This window comes from Oncorhynchus mykiss, chromosome 18 (genome assembly GCF_057628025.1).
Source record: "Oncorhynchus mykiss isolate SJ-2025 chromosome 18, ASM5762802v1, whole genome shotgun sequence".
In the NCBI taxonomy this organism is placed as follows: Eukaryota; Metazoa; Chordata; class Actinopteri; order Salmoniformes; family Salmonidae; genus Oncorhynchus; species Oncorhynchus mykiss.
Window position 1 is genome coordinate 30,746,205 of NC_143039.1, and position 21,407 is coordinate 30,767,611.

Below are 21,407 nucleotides of genomic sequence, written 5' to 3' on the forward strand. Positions count from 1 at the left end.
GGTGATAACAAATATATGTTGTTAAAGAATAACAGAGTAAAACTGCAATGCTATTACATAGCATAACTGCAATGCAATTGTGTTTGTTTGAGACAGAACAACGCAGTTCGACAGGAGAAAAGAAAGCAACAAACATGTCCTGTCCTATAGTCCTGTTTCTGTGTTTCTGTCGCCTCTTTGTTTACTCCGATAATAGACAGAAATAGGAGCCGTCACTCAAGTCAGTGGTGTTTGAGTGACAGCTAAGGGTTCTGTTGATAAGGGTGTGTATGCAGTACTGTCACCCCCTCAAACGGTGATTGCTGTGGGGCTGGCACATGTGGCCAGCTCTCCCCACACCAGTCCTAGAGAAATAGGGGTAGGGGTCCACGGGAGCCCCACAGCTGTACAATGGAGCTGGCCACATCCAACCATCCATACATCCATCCATCCACAACACACACGCACACACACGCACACGCATACGCACACGCACACGCACACACACACACACACACTGGGGGAGAGCCAGGGACAAAGCAGTAATGATGTGAACACACACACACACAATCCCAGCAAGGGAGCACAATCCATACCCCACCATTGCTGTTTCTATGGCAGGATTAGACTCACTGCTGGGGGAAACAGACTAATCTTTAATATGGCTAAGAGGGGACGAAATACATTCCAACACACACCTCCCAGACTAGCTTGTTGTACCTCTCCTTGAACGATCGGGCACATATTCCCTCTGTTATCAATCAGAAATAAAGCCTCCTTACAGGGCCTAGCCCCGTGCCGTTGCCCCAAGCAACAGGGCACACAATTGCTTTCCTTTTCCCTGCACTGGCTAGTAAAGGGACCGTGTAAATCAGGATCATCTCCTGCAAGTAGCCTCATTCCCGAAATAAGAAATGTAGCTAACGCTAGGTTACACGCTCATCGGAACCAGTTGGACAAACACAGTTCACAGCAAGCGGACCCCGATTTAAAGAGGCACAACCGGTCAAATATGATAACGCTACAGTCCACGACGCGTACGCAGCAAGGAAGCATGTACACTGCATTTAACTTTGCGGCTCCTTGCAACTTAAAGGACACACCTGGCTGAAATTCACATGAAATGACAACAGGAAGAAAACACCTTTAAGCCCAACACAATGGCCTACTATTATTGGGTCGCGTAGAAGCCTATGCACCAGATGCAGAAGCTTGATGCCCCCAGTCCACAAAAAAAAAAAATACTGCTGAATTCCCATGTCTTAAAGGGACATCTCCTGTCTTAAAGGGACATCTCCACTCTTAAAGGGACATCTCCACCCTTAAAGGGACATCTCCTGTCTTAAAGGGGAAAGAGTGGTGGTGTTATGAGCATCTAGCTGTTCTCCTTACCATGCCTGAGGTGCTGCATCCTGGTGTTCTGTCTTCAGTTGACACACATGGTAATTCTGCTGCACGCTGCACCGCACAGCAGCTGCTGCAAGCCACTGATCCCACCCACGATAAAGTTTACATCCCCAATGCAGCCCTCTGCTCGATGTGACAACTGCGCAGAACAGCGATCGCCCTCTCTGTCTCTCTCTGAGCCTCTCTCTTTCTATTGCACTCCCTCTTCCTCTCTCTCTGACTTGCTCTACACACAACCTCTGCCTGTCCTCACTCTCACACACTGTGTGTGTTTCTATCACGCTGCCTCTCTCGTTCTCTCTCTCTCTCCCTCTGACAACATGCACACTGCTGCTTCTCAACGCCGTTTATCACTCTTCCGCCTCTGTCTCTCTCCCTCTCTGCCCCTCTCTCGCTCACACTCGCGTTACATACTCTGCCGCTCTCACACCGCCTCTCTCCCTGTCTCTCTCCGTCTCACTCTCGAGGTCCCTCCTCTTTCTGTGCCTCAGCGCTTTTCTCCTGCTCAAGCTACATGACGTTTAACATGTGTTGGGGGGTGTAGGGATGGGTGAGATGGCTGCTGGCTCTGAAGGTGGCACTTTCCTCTGGGGAGATGAAGGGGGGTGGGTGATGATGAGGGGGGGGGTAGGAGATATGGGGGAGGGGTGGGTGACAGCAGTGGGGGGGGGGGGGGGTTCAGGGACATGAGTGGAGCTCGGCTTGAGATGTTTCTGACTGAGCTCTTTTGAGAGAGAGAGAGAGAGAGAGAGAGAGAGAGAGAGAGAGAGAGAGAGAGAGAGAGAGAGAGAGGCCTGGCTGCCTGGGACAAACTCCAGCCCATCTGCCGCAATCACAATCAGTCTCAGCTGAATGGCTGTGACAAACCAAAGCCCCGAGCCTCTCGATCAGGACGCCTACGAGGGTAGAGGGGGGAGAAATTTATTTTTTATTTATTTATTTTACCTTTATTTAACCAGGCAAGTCAGTTAAGAACAAATTCTTATTTTCAATGACGGCCTGGGAACGGTGGGTTAACTGCCTGTTCAGGGGCAGAACGACAGATTTGTACCTTGTCAGCTCGGGGGTTTGAACTCGCAACCTTCCGGTTACTAGTCCAACACTCTAACCACTAGGCTACCCTGCCGCCCCAAAGGACCCTTTCAATTTCCCTTTCACCCCTCCAGTGCCTGCCCACTTTTCACAGTGGAGGGGGGAGAAGTGGAGAGGAAGGGGGAGGGGACCCTCTCCATTGTCTCCCCCCTCCACTGTGAAAAGTGGGCAGGCACTGGAGGGGTGAAAGGGAAATTGAAAGGGTCCTGGCTGGCGAAAGCAGTCCTTGTTCAAATAAAGAGGAAGAGAAAGGATGAGCTACTCCCAGCCTAGCCAATCACAGTCCCTCTGCCCAACATTCACTAGTTGCTAATGTCGCTAAATGAACAATTACGCTAAACACATGAGTAATTAGTAGCAGCACAACCAAAGGGGACAGAAGCGGATGCCTCCTAGTTGTAGCTGGACGAAAAATAAACATGCACATATCACCGCATTTTGGGTCAGAGAAAGTTAGAAGTTAATCAGATGGTGGTAAAACTAGAAACGCGCACATTCCAGTGAGAACACGCAGGATCTGAAAGCCAACATTTGAACTGGTTAGAGGGCGCAACATCAGCTGGAAAGTTTGTGACGTGATCGTAAAAATATTGGCGTGTCAAGACTACACACTTTCATTACTGGATCGTTGTGTCCCATAAAATTGACAGTGAGAAACCTACTCATCATAATAACAGGGAAGATTCACGGTGCTTATTATGTTGAATATGACCGAAGTGTCATGCGTATTGCATTTATCATAAGTTGCAGATGTGTCTTACGCACACACACACACACACACACACACATACACACACACACACACACACACACACACACACACACACACACACACACACACACAATCTGAATATGTGGTGAGGGTCTAATTTGATTTCTAGAGCAGGTGGTCACCAATTTAGTCCCATTGTCCTGTTTGGATAAAAAAGATAAATGGACTCAGAAGTCAACAGGAACGGATACATAATCAAGAAATATTGAGGAGTCGCCCCCACTTTACTTCAATAAACTGCACGCCCCCCAACGTTGAGCGACGGCCATGTGTACAACGGGATCCAAAATGGACACACAGAAAGACAGCTTGTCTGTAGTGAGACAGAAACCAGCAGACCAAGCCTAGTCACTCATAGCAGTGGGAGTCCGACCCCCCCCCCCCCCCGAAACAGGAAGCTCTGTATGTTTGGACATCCACCACATGGACATTGTTTTAAAAAGTGTAACAACATGTCCAGGTGTGAGTTAGTGTGTGTGTGTGTGTGTGTGTGTGTGTGTGTGTGTGTGTGTGTGTGTGTGTGTGTGTGTGTGTGTGTGTGTGTGTGTGTGTGTGTGTGTGTGTGTGTGTGTGTGTGTGTGTGCATGCTTGTGTGTGTGTGTGGTGAGTGATCTTCTCCACTCGTTAGGAATCCCTGATTACTCCACTGCCTGTAGTGTCAGTGACAGATTCCAATGTTTGGAAACACATGGGTGCCAACATACCCCACACACACAACCTGACTGGTTCCACTAACACCACCACCACGACTACTACCATCACCAACAGGCTAGCATTCCACTGAAAGGCGGGTGGTGGATGGTTGTACTGCTGGGAGAGGAAGGGGAGGGGGAGACAGGGTTGATAAGGGGCGGTGTGGGGGGGAATGGGAGTTTAGGGGGGGCTCTCCTCCTCTCCTCCTTGGTAAAAAGCGACCATAATCCCCCAGCAATCAGACATTAATGTCATTAATCCGGGAGGGCTTATTAAAACATGTGTGGACGGAGGGAGGACAGAGGAGGTTGATGACATGCGTCACTTAGCTGAGCGCATTACGTGACCAGTTTCTGCCGCCATCGTCGTCAAGGTCTGTGTTCCCCCCCGGACACTCGTTAATCAGGGAGCGATAATCATGGGATAAAATGCAATGGTGTGTGTGTGTATGTGTGTGTGTGTGTGTGTGTGTGTGTGTGTGTGTGTGTGTGTGTGTGTGTGTGTGTGTGTGTGTATAAATGTTCCCCCCTTCCTTAATCTTCAGGGCCTCAAACACTATTTACCACATCTTATTGGCTCAGACAAACACAACTTCCAAGCATTTGTATACATTTCTGAATGTCTGAACACTAAATGAGGTACGCTAAAGTCTAAATACCCTTTTGAAACTAAAACCAGAAGTGTTGATCGCATTTTTTTTCACCTTTCATACTTATTTGTCAACAGACTACCCCCTTGGGCTGTTTGTACGGTGAGACGAGCGGTGGGAATGCCATAGTGTAGACATGGGCGTTTATTTACCCAACACACACACAGGCTACCCGGCTCGGGCTACACTGCTCTCAACCCCCTCCCTAGACAGCAGTCAGGCAATGGAAACCATCTGAGCTGTGATCGTCCACTTTGGAATGGCCCCACCGACCGCAAACTGGGACAGCCATTTAACATTTTGTTTGGGGGGCCAGATTGAACGTGCAACACAATGAGTGGGATCTGTGATAATGTGCCTCTGTCATGTTCCATTAAGCAAGGGGAATGGGTTGGCGTGATACAGTGTACAGGTTTTGTGGTTCTGTTTAGCTCATGTGGTAGAGCAAGGTGACACCAGGGTAGTGGGTTCAATTCCCGGGACTATCTACAGTGGGGCAAAAAAGTATTTAGTCAGCCACCAATTGTGCAAGTTCTCCCACTTAAAAAAGATGAGAGGCTTGTAATATTCACCATAGGTACACTTCAACTATGACAGACAAAATGAGAAAAAAAATCCAGAAAATCACATTGTAGGATTTTTTATGAATTTATTTGCAAATTATGGTGGAAAATATGTATTTGGTCACCTACAAACAAGCAAGATTTCTGGCTCTCACAGACCTGTAACTTCTTCTTTAAGAGGCTCCTCTGTCCTCCACTCGTTACCTGTATTAATGGCACCTGTTTGAACTTGTTATCAGTGTAAAAGACACCTGTCCACAACCTCAAACAGTCACACTCCAAACTCCACTATGGCCAAGACCAAAGAGCTGTCAAAGGACACCAGAAACAAAATTGTAGACCTGCACCAGGCTGGGAAGACTGAATCTGCAATAGGAAAGCAGCTTGGTTTGAAGAAATCAACTGTGGGAGCAATTATTAGGAAATGGAAGACATACAAGACCACTGATAATCTCCCTCGATCTGGGGCTCCACGCAAGATCTCACCCCGTGGGGTCAAAATGATCACAAGAACGGTGAGCAAAAATCCCAGAACCACACAGGGGGACCTAGTGAATGACCTGCAGAGAGCTGGGACCAAAGTAACAAAGCCTACCATCAGTAACACACTACGCCGCCAGGGACTCAAATCCTGCAGTGCCAGACGTGCCCCCCTGCTTAAGCCAGTACATGTCCAGGCCCATCTGAAGTTTGCTAGAGAGCATTTGGATGATCCAGAAGAAGATTGAGAGAATGTCATATGGTCAGATGAAACCAAAATATAACTTTTTGGTAAAAACTCAACTCGCCGTGTTTGGAGGACAAAGAATGCTGAGTTGCATCCAAAGAACACCATACCTACTGTGAAGCATGGGGGTGGAAACATCATGCTTTGGGGCTGTTTTTCTGCAAAGGGACCAGGACGACCTGATCCGTGTAAAGGAAAGAATGAATGGGGCCATGTATCGTGAGATTTTGAGTGAAAACCTCCTTCCATCAGCAAGGGCATTGAAGATGAAACGTGGCTGGGTCTTTCAGCATGACAATGATCCCAAACACACCGCCCGGGCAACAAAGGAGTGGCTTCGTAAGAAGCATTTCAAGGTCCTGGAGTGGCCTAGCCAGTCTCCAGATCTCAACCCCATAGAAAATCTGTGGAGGGAGTTGAAAGTCCGTGTTGCCCAGCAACAGCCCCAAAACATCACTGCTCTACAGGAGATCTGCATGGAGGAATGGGCCAAAATACCAGCAACAGTGTGTGAAAACCTTGTGAAGACTTACAGAAAACGTTTGACCTGTCCTTGCCAACAAAGGGTATATAACAAAGTATTGAGATAAACTTTTGTTATTGACCAAATACTTATTTTCCACCATAATTTGCAAACAAATTCATTAAAAATCCTACAATGTGATTTTCTGGATTTTTTTTCTCATTTTGTCTGTCATAGTTGAAGTGTACCTATGATGAAAATTACAGGCCTCTCTCATCTTTTTAAGTGGGAGAACTTGCACAATTGGTGGCTGACTAAATACTTTTTTGCCCCACTGTAGATAGTCCCGGGAATTGAACCCACTACCCTGGTGTCACCTTGCTCTACCACATGAGCTAAACAGAACCACAAAACCTACAGCATATACAATGTTATAAAGCAATAAATACTGTAAAACAAATCAATACTGAAATGATACAGCATGGTATAATTCATTACTAGCACCCAAACCCAATACGTGTTGACTGAGTCAGTCTGGTACTTAGCTGGAGGTGAATAGCACAGATGCAGCTACTGTGACATCCAGAAGCATACTGCGCCAGACCAGCACCTCCTCTATCTCGCCACACATCTCAGTACAAGGATGTCTCTCCAAACTTGACCGTGTCAGTCAAAACAACTGCACGCTTCGGTGAACACGTACAAAAGAGCAAAAAACATTGTTTAGCCTACTAGCTCACCTTGAGAATAAAGCCAAGGAACTCCACTCAAAACATCCCAGGAAATAAATCGCTCACCCAGTACACTGTACATCTAAAGACTCAAAGGATCACAACTGTAGATGCCACCCATTTTGCTCAAAATAGAACAACATAGCGGCTCAAGCGCTGTGATGTGTGTACGTGGTGCCATAGTTAGCATGGCAGGCCTCATGAGATTAATGGTGTGGAAGCCATCGGGTCGGCTGGGTAAACACCCGTGTTCATTAGTCATTGCACAAGGCCACAGTGACCACTCTTCTTCACCGGATCTGATTTTTCCACAAGAACAGTCCTAATACCTCTTCTCAATGAACCTACAGTACTGTAAGCAGCACAACAAAACGTCCCTTTATTATAATGTTGTGTAATGTTGTTTACTTATTCAACCTATTTAACCAGGAAAGACCCCTGAGGTTAGAACAGAGCCCTTCTTTGTACAGCCGACCAAATCAAAACAAATCAAAAGTTTATTTGTCACATGCGCCGAATACAACAAGTGTAGACCTTACAGTGAAATGCTTACTTGCATGCTCAAACCAATAGTGCGAAATAGGTATAAGGTGAACAATAGGTAAGTAAAGAAATAAAACAACAGTTTAATGACAGGCTACATGCAGTAGCGAGGCTATAAAAGTAGCGAGGCTACATACAGACACCGGTTAGTCAGGCTGCTTGCGGTAGTGTGTACATGTAGATACGGTTAAAGTGACTATGCATATATGATGAACAGAGAGTAGCAGTAGCGTAAAAAGAGGGGTTGGCAGGTGACGGGACACAATGCAGATAGCCCGGTTAGCCATTGACCTCGGTCATGCAAGAATTGAACACAAGCACACAAACACACTTATCTTCCGTAACAGGATGCTTTCAAACCCTAAATAGATGACCACTTAGCTTATGCTTGACCTTGAGTACATCATAAAGAGAAATGCATGGCCATCAAGGACGCTACTGTGGTACCGTGTGGACTGAATGGTGGGGGAGGCAAGTGGATAAAGGACCGACATAACATTTCAGTCACTAGCCTAAGTGCTTTCCTTCTCCACTGTACAATGGCACAGAGATATTACGGCGAGTTAAGACGACACTCCCCTTCAGAATGTATTAGCGAAGCGCTTCATTAACCCGTTCGATTAACCCCTTCCTCTCATAAGCGCCATAAAACTGATGCATGTTTTTAGCCAGGCCTGGGCATACTGATAAATCACGGGAGACCCTCAGGGCTCTTACAGTTAGCCTACAGTTAAGCCTCGGGTTAAACCAGACCGAACGCTGCGTTCATTTGGGATCAAGGGTGAATGCAGCGTTCCGTTTGGCTTCACCAGGCTATCTTTCAGTAGCCACAGACATAAACAGCACTGGACCAGACTGGGTTGGTGTTAGTGGTTGGAGATCCGTATAATGTACTGTGGCAGTCATGGCCGACTTGTGTTATGGGCCAACAACAGTGTCAGGCTTGAACTAATTGGCCGAAGTGTTTTCGTCATCTGGTCTGTTTATATGAGTTCATCTTCAGTTACTAGATAGTACAGTGCAGTATTGACCAAGAAGATGCACAGCTCTCCACGGTACTCTGATTAAAGACGAAGCAGCTAAGCTAAGGCTATGGTAAGACTAAGCTTAGACTAAGCTCAAGTTAGCTTTATGCTAAAAACAGATGGAACATACAGGCTAAAAGCACATGCTGCATATTTCCCCAAGCATTGTTCAGTTCTCTGTTTAGAATTTACTCTTGAGTAGCTCAAAGTACGCTATTTTCATCAGGGCACACTTGTAAGAGCTTGAAATAACAACCACTGATTACTAAAATAAACATATTTCACCGAATCTAATCAAATCCAAAAATGTATTTGATGGGAGTTTTCTGAGGGAAAAAGAGGGGGGGGGGGGGGGGGGGGGGATCTCTCTGCAAAACATTTCTATAGAAAACCAATGGATTCATTTATCTCCAACTATGGTGGGGGAACTGACCTCTAATCAATGCATTAGGCTAAGTCTCTCACTCACAGGAGGGCACATAAATACACAATTGACCTTATTAGGTCTCTGGTGGGGGGCTTAGCATTATCAAATGAAAGCATTAGACTGGTCAACTTATCCAATTACAGTTGTCAAATGCATGGCCTTCACCCAAGTGAGATGGCTGCAGAACAGAGCCTTGGGGAGCGAAGTTGCATTGTGGGCCATACCAAGGGAAGGCTCGGCCCTATCCTCATCATCTGGAGAGGGAAAGATGGAGAGAGGCAGAGAGGGCCGCATACTTCCACACAGGATTACATAGCCTTTCATCTACCGGCAGCGGCGGTAGGGGAACAGAAGGATCTTTGAGGTCGAGACATGCCTTGTAGTAACATCAATGAGCCGCACAGCTACAGTCACAAGCCGTTAACATCAGTGGAGGAAAAGCCTCCTCCGTTAGCCTGCTATCATCATCGTGGATGAACACACACAAACATAAACATGAACACACGTGCCCACACACACACGGGATCTCTTTCAATGAAAGTGCCCCTCAGTCTGTGCCCAAAATGGAACTCGAATAAAGATGTATTTAATCATGTACTCAACTATGAACTGTTTTTGATGATCATAGCGCGGCTTTAAGGGTCTCATACTGAGACGCTGCAATTTCATGAAGGGAGGGATTATTGCCCAAATAAATTAGAGGGAATTCAGAAGGAAAATAAGTCCAATTACTATGGATGAAATCCCATTTTCAAGCTAAACTGGTAAATGAACACTGCTCTGGTGGCTATAATTCACCATCTAAGCATAATCCAGTACTTGTGAGTAGTGGCAATGTCCTGATCAGGCAAGGACACACACAGACAAATGAAGGACAGCTATGGGAATACAATATACATTTCTTCCAAGTGGCTGAACATTAGAGGATGATAAATAGTTGCTTTTTACTACTTGTAGACCCAAAGAGACATACATCCAAACAAAGATATTTTAAAATGGACAGATAATCTATCAAAACCTACTGCCAGACCTCCCACTTCCCTCAAATTTGGAGGGATAATTCCTCTCTAAAGATGATAAATAGTTTATTGATCAGCAGATGTCCTGGCTAATGTCCATTCGGGAGGGGCTGCAGATGCACGACTTGCCGGTCCTCATAGCCTAAGAGACTTTCCTCCATAGATCGCCAGCAGTGTGCCCATTCTCCCCTGCTCCCCACCCCACACCCTGCTACCCTGAGCAGGCCCCCTGCCTGCCTGCCCTCCCTGAGTCCTCCAAGGTGTGGAGGGGTCACAGACAAACAAAGACACACACCATCTGCTAAGGGTAAGGCCAGGTGAGACCAGCTTTGGCCACTTGGCTGATCAATGGACAGAGTTCTACATAAAATGTAGAACACAGACACCCAAAGGAAAGTCAATTGAGATTTAGTATGCAGTGAAAAACACTTTCATTACGTAAGATAAGACCACAGGCAATCCCAACCATACACGCAGACACATGGACAGAGTGCAAGAAGGAGGGGATGATGGGAAAAAAGGAGGAATTGGCAGAAAGAGGGACCAAAAACTAAATCTACATTGTTTTATTCCAAGGTCAAGGAAGATTATATATTTCTGTTCCCTCGACACAGCAGCTTTTCAGACAGGGCACGTGACCTTCCACCCGGCCAGTCATGCTTTTTAGTGTCCTAAAGCAGCATCCATATGTCCTCATCCAAATCACGCCTGCTCCCATTCAATAGCTCACTGTCTAAACAGAGAGAAAGCTGTCACTCACTTCACTTTCACCACATTCCCTCTCTATTTACATGTAGAGATAGATGTACATGACATATACTTAATATTGTTGTTTGGCCAAATACATCTACTGTGAATCTATCTTTTTGGCCAATCATTTCCACATACAATCAACCTTTATCTGATACGATCAGAGAGAATCAGATATAACCGCAACAACCATAAGGATAGCTTATATGATGCATCATGACATGTCTCGTCTTGTTTGGAGGTTTTCAATCTGATGTTGACACAGGGCTGTGGAGCCTTTGTTTGTGTTTGTCATGGACGTCATCAGAGTTAATGAAATAATGAGCGATGCCGCGACAGTACCCCACTGTGGTTTTGTTCTGTGCTCCCTCGGCCAGTGATGCTGTGTGTGTGTGTGTGTGTGTGTGTTGTGGAAGGGAGTGGATACAAGGAGGACTATTTTATGGAACAGATGGGTTTGACATACGATGAGAACACTGGCAAAAAAGAGAGAGCTTTCTTGTATTCGTTGGCAGACATTATCATATCTTTTAAAGTGTTTGATTTGTAATCTGTTTTTAGCCTGTAATTACAATACATAACAATAGCGAAACTGTGGTGTAGATATTGGGGGGATAGAACAGTAGAAGGGTGTCCGGGGCTCCTCCCCCGGAATTTATTTTGACATGTTAAAATGCATTTCCTGCTATTTATACACAGTTTGACATGACTTATTATGTCTCTCTTCAGGGGTATATGGAGGGGTATTTTGAGGGGAATATGGAGGGGTATATGTAGGGGTATTTTGAGGGGCATATGGAGGAGTATTTTGAGGGGTAAATGGAGGGGTAATCTGAAAACACAGTACAAGTGGAAGTATAAGTGGAATAGAGCATCAAATCGTATCACAGTTTATTGGTTGCGTACACAGTTTAGCAGATGTTATATAAGGTGCAGCGAAATGCTTGTGTTACTAGCTCCTAACAATGTAGGAAACAACATCAAACAAAAGGCATTTACAATAAAGTATGGCACGCAATATTGAAATCAGGTACAATATCCTACATCTGTGTAATATTACTCTATAATGTGATAGACTGTATAAATATAATTTTGCATTGGGCCTATAGGACACAAAAATAACAAGCCCTGAAGTGGAAACCAATTCGTTCTCTCTCCAGCTTCTTGATGGATTGATTGCCTTAATTTTCCCAGGAAGAAAATGAGGAATATAATGTAAGTCCTCTCGATAAAGTAGCCGTAAGACACAGCGTAATAAAGGGAAGGAGGCGTGCCTGTCTTTATCAGTCCTGAGTTTCTGCTTTAGGCCAACAAAAGAATGTATGGAGTCATTTATCACTGTCACTAACAATGTCGAGCAACATCCGAGGAACAGCGGCACAATCCTTAGGATCTGGCCTGTCAGGTCTGTCAGCGTAGCTGTCTATTCCAAGGAGGTTTATTACCATGAATTTGAATATTGTAATTATATGTACAGTTGAAGTCGGCAGTTTACAAACACTTAGGTTGGAGTCATTAAAACTCATTTTTCAACCACTCCACAAATTTCTTATTAATTAACAAACTATACTTTTGGATGTATTTCAAGGCCTACCTTGAAACTCAGTGCCTCTTTGCTTCACATCATTGGAAAATCAAAAGAAATCAGCCAAGACCTCAGAAAATACAGCTCAGGAAGGAGATGCGTTCTGTCTCCTAGAGATTAATATACTTTGGGGCGAAAAGTGCAAATCAATCCCAGAACAACAGAAAAGGACCTTGTGAAGATGCTGGAGGAAACAGTTACAAAAGTATCTATATCCACAGTAAAACGTGTCCTATATCAACATAACCTGAAAGGCTGCTCAGCAAGGAAGAAGCCACTGCTCCAAAACCACCATAAAAAGTCAGACTATGGTTTGCAACTATACATGGGGGACAAAGATCGTACTTTTTGGAGAAATATCCTCTGGTCTGATGAAACAAAAATTGAACGGTTTGGCCATAATGACCATTGTTATGTTTGGAGGGGAAAGGGGGGGCTTGCAAGCTGAAGAACACCACACCAACCGTGAAGCATGGAGGTGGCAGCGTCATGTTGTGGGGTGCTTTGCTGCAGGAGGGACTGGTGCACTTCACAAAATATATGGCATCACGAGGGAGGAAAATTATGTGGATATATTGAAGCAACATCTCAAGACATCAGTCAGGAAGTTAAAGCTTGGTCGCAAATGGTCTTCCAAATGGACAATGACCCCAAGCATATTTTCAAAGTTGTGGCTTAAGGACAACAAAGTCAAGGTATTGGAGTGGCCATCACAAAGCCCTGACCTCAATCCTATAGAAAATGTGTGGGCAGAACTGAAAAAGCATGTGTGAGCAAGGAGGCCTACAAACCTGACTCAGTTACACCAGCTCTGTCAGGAGGAATGGGCAAAAATTCACCCAACTTATTGTGGGAAGCTTGTGGAAGGCTACCTGAAATGTTTGACCCAAGTTAAACAATTTAAAGGCAATGCTACCAAATACTAGTTGAGTGTATATGTAAACTTCTGACCCACTGGGAATGTGATGAAAGAAATAAAAGCTGAAATAAATCATTCTCTCTACTATTATTCTGACATTTCACATTCTTAAAATAAATTCGGGATCCTAACTGACGAAAGTTGTGAAAAACTGAGTTTAAATGTATTTGGCTAAGGTGTATGTAAACTTCCGATTTCAACTGTATGTTAGTTTTAAGTTTTAATTTGTAGGTAAGTGATTATTTATATGAGCTACTGGAAGAAAAATGTTGAATAGATAAAATTATCATTATCTAATTAGAATATCATTCTGTTTCACTTACAGAAAAAATGTACGCAAACACAACTTAAAAATCCTTAACAAAAATAAACAATGATCACTAAAACCCTAGCTATTGCCCCCACTGTCCTTCCAGGTCTAAGCAAGTTCATGGATTCCAAACAGCCCCTAGTGAGAAGACCCCAGCCGCTCTCATGGGCCAGTCCACACAATAACAACCAGGCCCCTCTAACCTGTCATTAGGTCACTTTCCTGGTCAAAAGAGGAAGGGTCTCCTCTTCTAAAGTGGTGTGAGTGAGACTGTGGACAAGACAATCATTCCTTTACACACCACTTCCTTACCCTTCTATTGAAAATCGGCCTGCCGTAGCAAAGGCCCTGGTCAGCGGTCAACCTCTAACCCCCACCATCCACCCAGGGTCCACTCAGAGGCCCCTCTCCCAGGCCTCCCTGCTCGCTCAAGGGGAAAATTGTTGCTGGATGGGGAGAAAACAGCTCTTTTGACATGGAGAGTTATAGGATAATGGGGGTGAAGTTTGAAAAATGGTCTCTCTTTTCTTTGGGCGGTGTGACATTCAAGGGTCTAAGGATAGGTTTGAGGGCCAAGGTCATGAGTTTGGCCTCTCCGCATCCCCATTGTCTCCATGAGAAATGTCCCCAGCCAACCCCAAAACTGAAATGGACTGAACGTACATCTTTGTCTTTCCTCACCTTTAGCAACCTTGTCCTCACCACCACTTCACAATAGCATTCTCTCACCAAGACTGCACACAAATCATTGTGTCAGCTTCCCAAATTTAACAACATTGTTCGGCTGGTTCTCATTGAGAATAGATTGCGTTCAGCTGTTAATATTTATTGGCAACTAGCGGCAGCTGTCAAAACGCAGATCGAGGATCCTCCCTTACCTTCGGACATTCCTCCGCTCTTCTTCCAGCTGTTTGAGTAGCTCCTCGATGCACTTGTTGGCGTCCATGTACCCCTGTAAACAACAGATGGAGATGAGTGTCAAAGATGGATTCCATGTGCAAATATGGATGAAAAACATCAGTAATATCAAGAACAGCCCAACAATCCTACACTGTCTTTATTATTAGGAAGTTCAGGGGTCGGTTTCCCAGATTAAGCCTAGTCCAGAAGTATTTTTTTTTTTTTTAACTCTCTCAATGGAGATTCTATTGTGTTTATCAACAGCAGTGGTACACAAGACCATACAGAAGCCTACACGGAGAATGAAAAAACAGACCAAAGCCATAGTGCGTATTGTGTATTTTTCCAGCCGGTGCCTTGTTTCCAAACACTCCTCTTCCAAGTGTGAAGAGGAACACTGAGGCAGAACTGGACTGTGTTTCAAAGAAGGTGTGATTCATTCATACTCTTTTGGGGTGTTCGTTTTCAGCGAGTTAGGGAAGAGTGTAACTCCAGAAGCACCGCTGGGTAACTTCGCCTGGCTGACCCTGAGTGCAGGCGGCCAGCTGTGTAGTGTCAAGAGGGAATACCTTCACACACACATACTCCACACACACACACTCCCAAAGTGTGCTATTGAATTACAGCATGGCCCAAATGAGCAGAGACCCGGGAACAGTATGGAAAAACAGATGTTCAGCTTATTTGACACTTTGCCCTAATGATGTGCTCATCCATGCCATGCCTGTATAGTGAGTATAAGACATTATTGTGGAAGAACTAGGCCACCTAGCCATAATATTCCACCCAGCTGTTCTTTGGAGAAGCCGATAGTGACTGTGTCAGTGGTTGGCTACATACGAACATCCAATAGCGACTTATTTATCCTTCGGTAGTGATTGTGGCTAGCTTGAATTAATTATTGGTATTGGTGACGCCTCTCTTGGGTGAAGCGTTATCTCACGGCCACAGATGCCCCCTCCATTGATTTTTAGACCTCCGTCATGTGCTGTTCACGTATAATTGAATCATGGGGAATTCCTCTGAGAGATGACCCAGCTTAGTATCGTTTAGACTCGTCCCATGAGCATATTTTTCATGCTGGATACACTGTGTGTATCTAGAACACGTAAAATATGATGGTACAGACAGTATACATTATAATGGTATAGCCTACATTGTGGAACACTCTAATGTTCTTTCTCAAGCTGAAAATAGAGAGAAACCCTTATTGTCGGAAGAGCTTTCTTCTCAGAAGGCAACCGTATGGCTGGCACCAGGGCAATTATCACACTTCAGGACTGACCTGAGGCCAGCCACTGCAGGTGCCCACCGTCTCCAGTATGCCCCCGTGCCAACTGAAGATGGCACAGGCCCAAACCTCCGGCCAAAGTCGCCAGTCAAGGGCATACTAGGTGACCAATGATCATCAAGGGCAAGGACAGAGGCCAGAAGAACATGGCGATGGCCAGGTGATGATGCGTTTTGTCATTCATAAGAAAGGATATCCAAATAACCTGATGAAATCATCTTATTTTTCACTTTCTTCAACATTTTCTGTTAAACGCACCTACATGTACTTCCTTGTCCTCATATCTGAACTGAATAATTTAAAGTGTTGGTGCTATTTATCAGTGGTGTCCCCAAGGCCATCTGGAAGTCATAAGGTGCCACTGCACCCAGCAGAGATGCCAGTCACACTAAACCCACTGAGTGCCATTAGGACCAAATTAAGTTGCCAGAGGCCTCCCGAGTGACGCAGCGGTCTAAGGCACTTCAGTGCTTGAAGCGTCACTACAGTTCCGGGTTTGATCCCAGGCTCTGTCGCATCCGGCTGCGACCGGGACACCCATGAGGCGACGGAGGGGGAGGGTTTGGCCGGCCTGGGATGTCCTTGCAGGCTTAGTTAACAAAAGTAGCTAAACATCAACTATAGTGCATCTAGCTCTATAAACTTAGAACGGAAAGAAGTTGTCATACAGAGGAATTGTCAGGAGAAAATATCTGTTGTTAGAGACAACTAGCCACATAGTCTCACAGATCCAAATCCCAACTTGAGGTCCCTAGTGATTTAAGCAAAAGTCCACGTTAAAGCAGATCTCAAGTTAGGATTCAGCCAGGTAATGATTTTCCCTGTCTCTCAGAGAGATCTACCCATCACCAGAGTGCCATGTCACCAAAAAGATTTACACCCTACATCAAACGTTAAGCGCAGCTAGCTAAGTCTCTGTTGTCATCGCGGAAACCTCTACTAATGATAGGGTTCTGGCGTACTCCTCCTCATACAGGAAGGCATGCAAAGAATGTGCAATGGTCTGTCTTAATGTCAAATGGAGGGTATTTAAACCGAAGATTGAAGGCCTGACTCGTATATGTTATGCGGAGCACGCTGCCATGTATTGCATTACGTCTTTGGTGGGGCATTACTCCTGACATTTTTACTGTGTGTGCGAAAGCTGCAGGGTTCCCACGGGCGCCAGCGCCTACATTTGGGAGAGAGAAAATGATGGACCTTTGCCTCAAACTTTATCGAACGCATATTTCGCAAAGTACACTTGGAGTGCGATACAGACCAAATAATTCCTTGAGGTGGTTGAAGTGTCTAAATAGCACTAAAGCTCATAAGGACCGAATATCACCTTTACAGAAAACATCGCTAAATCGTTGGGAGGTTGTAAAAACCGTGCCCGGTGCGGCCTGCAAAGTCCTCAAACTCCTCTGCAGCAGTGACCAGACTATACCTTCTCTATCTATACAACCCTCTAGTCAACAGTCTTGTGAGGCTCATTCGCGACGATCCCATGGATACCAAATCCTACATGGCAAGAAACCAAAGGAAGTTGTTTATAGACGGTCTAAAAGTCATACGAGCTCACGAACAGGCGATAAAATGTCTCAGAGTAAGTTAGCGATGATGGGGATCGATTGTGAACTGTCTTATCCAATGCAAATATCTGCAAATGTTGCTTATTTCACCATATACAGTCCTGTCCTCTGGTTCTCTTTGTAGGATGGACACAAGACAAAAAATGAACCAGCATCCAAATTCTGAATCCAATTTCAACTTCAGTGTAGGAGTCAAGGGGAGAAACAGAGCACTGGGATTTGTTGAGCTGGAGTTGGCTGGCGTGGGCATGCACTTAAATACTGTAGTTTCCTTTGTGCGTTTGTTCATGTTTCTAGTCTATGGCAGCCTATGGCAGCCAACCCTCAGTTCCTGTTTACTCTGTATGTGAGAGGGGTTGATAAGAAGGCTAGAGCTGTTGAGAGAGAGGGCTTCCCCCACTGGGCATGCTGTGAGGCCCATATCCTGCAGTCCTCCAACCGATCATGTGCCTCCTAATCTTTAGGACATTTTAAAATGAGCTTTGTCCCCCACTGCTACGGCACTCGGAAACTCGGCCAAAATAGCTTTGCTTTACGCCAGACACACATGCTCACGTGCACGTATGCGCACCCACGCGCAAATGTGTTTAAAATAAATGGTCCAAGAATTTCAGTAATAAAACATTAGATTCATTATTCATCCATGAGAGCGTCTCTCCCTCCCTCTCTCCCTCTCGGCTCTCTCTCTGGCAGATCCACACATACTGAAAGGCTGTAATGGATGGGATCATATCCCTGTCAACATACGAGTTCCTTTAGGTCTTGGCTGAGAAAAACCCAAACGCAGATACAGCACTGACCCAGTTGCAGTATAGGGTCAGTATGTGTTTCAGGCTTCCTTTAAAGTCCTACCTATCTATAATGTGATTTCCTCCCAACCTCACCTCAGCAGGGCTGTAGATCTGAGACCCAGGCAGCAGGCGAGTGAGAGAGATAAGAAAGCTTGAAGCTGCCTAGTGGCCTCTGGGAGTGAGACCTGTCAGACCAGTCAAAGCCAAGGTCAGGATCTATCTCAACCCCAACCGCCAGCCCCCTCCTCTCTGGCCATAAGGCAGGCCGAGACCCGATGACATGGCAGAGTGGCCTAGGGACCCACTTCAGCCAACTGGAAATCTGCTCTGTGTGAGGCGTTCGAGGGGAGATGGAATGTGGAATTCCCGACTGGCTTATGGCAGTCAAAGGTTATGCCTATAGAACGTAACACTTCTTTCTGAGGGAATTTTTATGGCTACTTGGGAATGAATGATATTACAAACTTTCCTGGGTGTCGACACGTTAGAGCTCAAATGGCTGAGAAGACTACCTCTCGCGCACCTCACGACTATGACAGCCCTCTGCGCTAAAGCCTAGGCACTGACCCGGAGAGCGAACACAGGTCTTTATGTCTCAGGCAAAGTTAGGCATCAGACGGGCGGTTACACAGATATTGAAACTGCTCATTGTATCCGTCCTCAGCCCTGGCTTGAATCAATTAATGTTATCAGCGGCTTATCTGTAGCACAGCACTGATGATCTTTCCCTCGGAGTCATTATTCAGGTCAAAATGACTTCATGTCACCATATCAATCCTGCCCATCAAACTCCCACCTCCCAAGACTTTGATAGAATAGATAACAACAGCCTGATGAAGGCTGTGTTATCAAGGGGTTACTATGGTGATTACTAGTGATTTGCTATGAGAAGCCTTTGGAGAGCTGAGTGATCTGGTTTGTAGGCCTTGGCGTCAGAAACCAATACGCCACCAGTATGAAGCCAAATGCTTTCTTCAGATTGCAGCAGTTGTTACTCGAGTAACAATAATAATACATTACATTTGTAGAGCTCTTTTCATTTGCAGACGTAACTTACAAAGTACTTCTCACTGAGAGCAACCATTCAAATAAAAAAAGCTTTAATAAAAGGCTCTAAAAACAATTGGAGAGTAACATACAATTCTATACACTCCAAAACCATATCTAAAAACTGCAGAAAACATGGTGGTTTCAAACGCCATCAGTGTAAAAGATGGAACAGGCTAAACCAGGTAGACAAAGCCTCCAATGCTAAATTCATCCCTTGCATACCACATGCAAACGGGGACAGATTTGGGAATATGGATTACCTGATGACACAAAGGAGGCCTGTTCATCCTCTAGGGTGGGTTTCAGTTATCTGATGTCCTCTTACAGCACCTTGCCTGTCCTAGTCCCAGTGCACGCACGCACGCACGCACGCACGCACACACGCGCACACACACACACACACACACACACACACACACACACACACACACACACACAAACACACCAGACGGACATCAACACCTCCCCGGGCCGTCAGGAATCCGAATCTGTCAGATTATCCTTCCAAACATTAAGATATATTCAACACTTAAATAGCCCCTGTCTCCTTTCTCCTCCTTCCAATGCTCAGTTGGCTAGTCAAAGAGTGGGTCATTCATTCCTGTGCAGTATGTGGCGGAACAGTAGCCAAGCCTGTTCCTCAAGCAAATCATACTCAAGAAAACTGAAAAATTGAATAAATCCAACCTGACATGCCCACTCCATAACACCCCATAGTACAACCTGTGTAGAGACGAAGCATATGCAACTACTACTGTATGTCATTTGGGAACTAAACATAGAGCCTCTGTTTGACAGTATCTCAGAAAACATGTGTGGAGGGTAGAGCACCTAAAGAACGGGTCTATTAGAAATTCTAATGTTTATTTTGACATTTTTAATATATGTTCAATTCATATTAAAAAGTTATATAAAGGCAGGTAGTGAAATATGAAAATACACACTGAATTCATAAGCCATATTGATGTTTAGGACCATGCCATTCATTTAAAAAGGGTCTATTTTTCTCAATTTTCACCTAACTGATGTGCCCAAAGTAAACTGCCTGTTGCTCAGGCCCTGAAGCCAGGATATGCATATAATTGGTACCATTGGAAAGACAACACTATGAAGTCTGTAGAATTGTTAAAATAATGTAAGAGACTATAACACAATAGATATGGTAGGAGAAAATCCAAAGAAAAACCAACCGGAAAAAAACAACGCCTAGCCTAATTAAAGGAGTCCGACAGATCTGTGGCCTGACTTTACAGGCTGAGGATTGCCAGAGAAATAGAGATAGAGAGACAGAGAAAGAGAGAGATAGAGAAGGAGAGTGAAAGAAAGAAACACACAGTGAGGATAAGCAGAGTTTGTGAGTACAGGTAAGTGAGAGGAGAGAGAGAGAGAGAGAGAGAGAGAGAGAGAGAGAGAGAGAACCAGATGTTGATCCACCGGAGGGAATCTCAGCTTCTGTTTGTGCAGGCTTTGACAGGCAGGCACCACACCTATCCTAGCCATGCACAATTGGCTCTGCCAACATATTAACGAGAGCCGCAGCGATCAGGTGGCCTGGCTACCCCTTAGCTTCATGGGAAATTAGACACATTAGGCACATTCAGCAAGCGATATTCACTTTCAGTCAGTGTTCGCTTTGCTCAAACAGCAGCCATTCACTCTATATTGCCTCTCACCTTATTGAAGCTGCACATACTGTATATGCGTATCATTGTGTATTGTGTATCGGTTAAATTCACACCTTGTCAATGAAGGGTTTGTCGTTCTGGCTCACTGTTTTGGCCAGTGAACGGTGCTGAAAGCGCTAGAAAGGTCTAAGCCGGCTAGGCTAGTGTTATCCCCGAGTGAGTCGGCTTAGTGAGATATTTTTGTTCTCACCCAGAAAACTTAACAACAACAAGGAATCCTCCCCAGACACATGAAGTTAGTGACTTGTTTTATGACCGCCTCACCTAGCCTGACACCAGTAAAACAGCAAACTCCAAGCCAACGCTTATTATAGTCTTCGCTGCCGACGTTCTGGGAGCAACGAATGGAGAGAAGCCAGACTTGAGAACACATTCACGGTATAACAAATGAGCACAGTGAAATATAGCTAACGTCTCGTCAACGCAAATTCCCGACCCCCGAGAGTATGTTTTGTTAGATAT

General features: G+C 45.1%; 1 protein-coding gene across 5 annotated transcripts in view; it reads right to left on the reverse strand.

Annotated features, from left to right (window-relative positions):
- Nucleotides 1-21,407, reverse strand: part of LOC110495841 (nck-associated protein 5) — a 171,294-nt gene that overhangs the window by 111,792 nt on the left and 38,095 nt on the right. For 3 of the 5 annotated variants that reach the window (XR_016488369.1, XM_036952280.2, XM_036952279.2), the window contains exon 3: nt 14,533-14,606. Coding sequence is in view for 2 of the 5 variants with exons in the window: in XM_036952280.2 (XP_036808175.2) it covers nt 14,533-14,606 (74 nt within the window). In the remaining 3 variants the exon portion in view is untranslated. Of the gene's footprint in view, nt 1-1,371; nt 1,914-14,532; nt 14,607-21,407 lie in introns of those variants that run through there. The other 2 variants (XR_016488370.1, XM_036952281.2) reach the window with 1 other exon arrangement.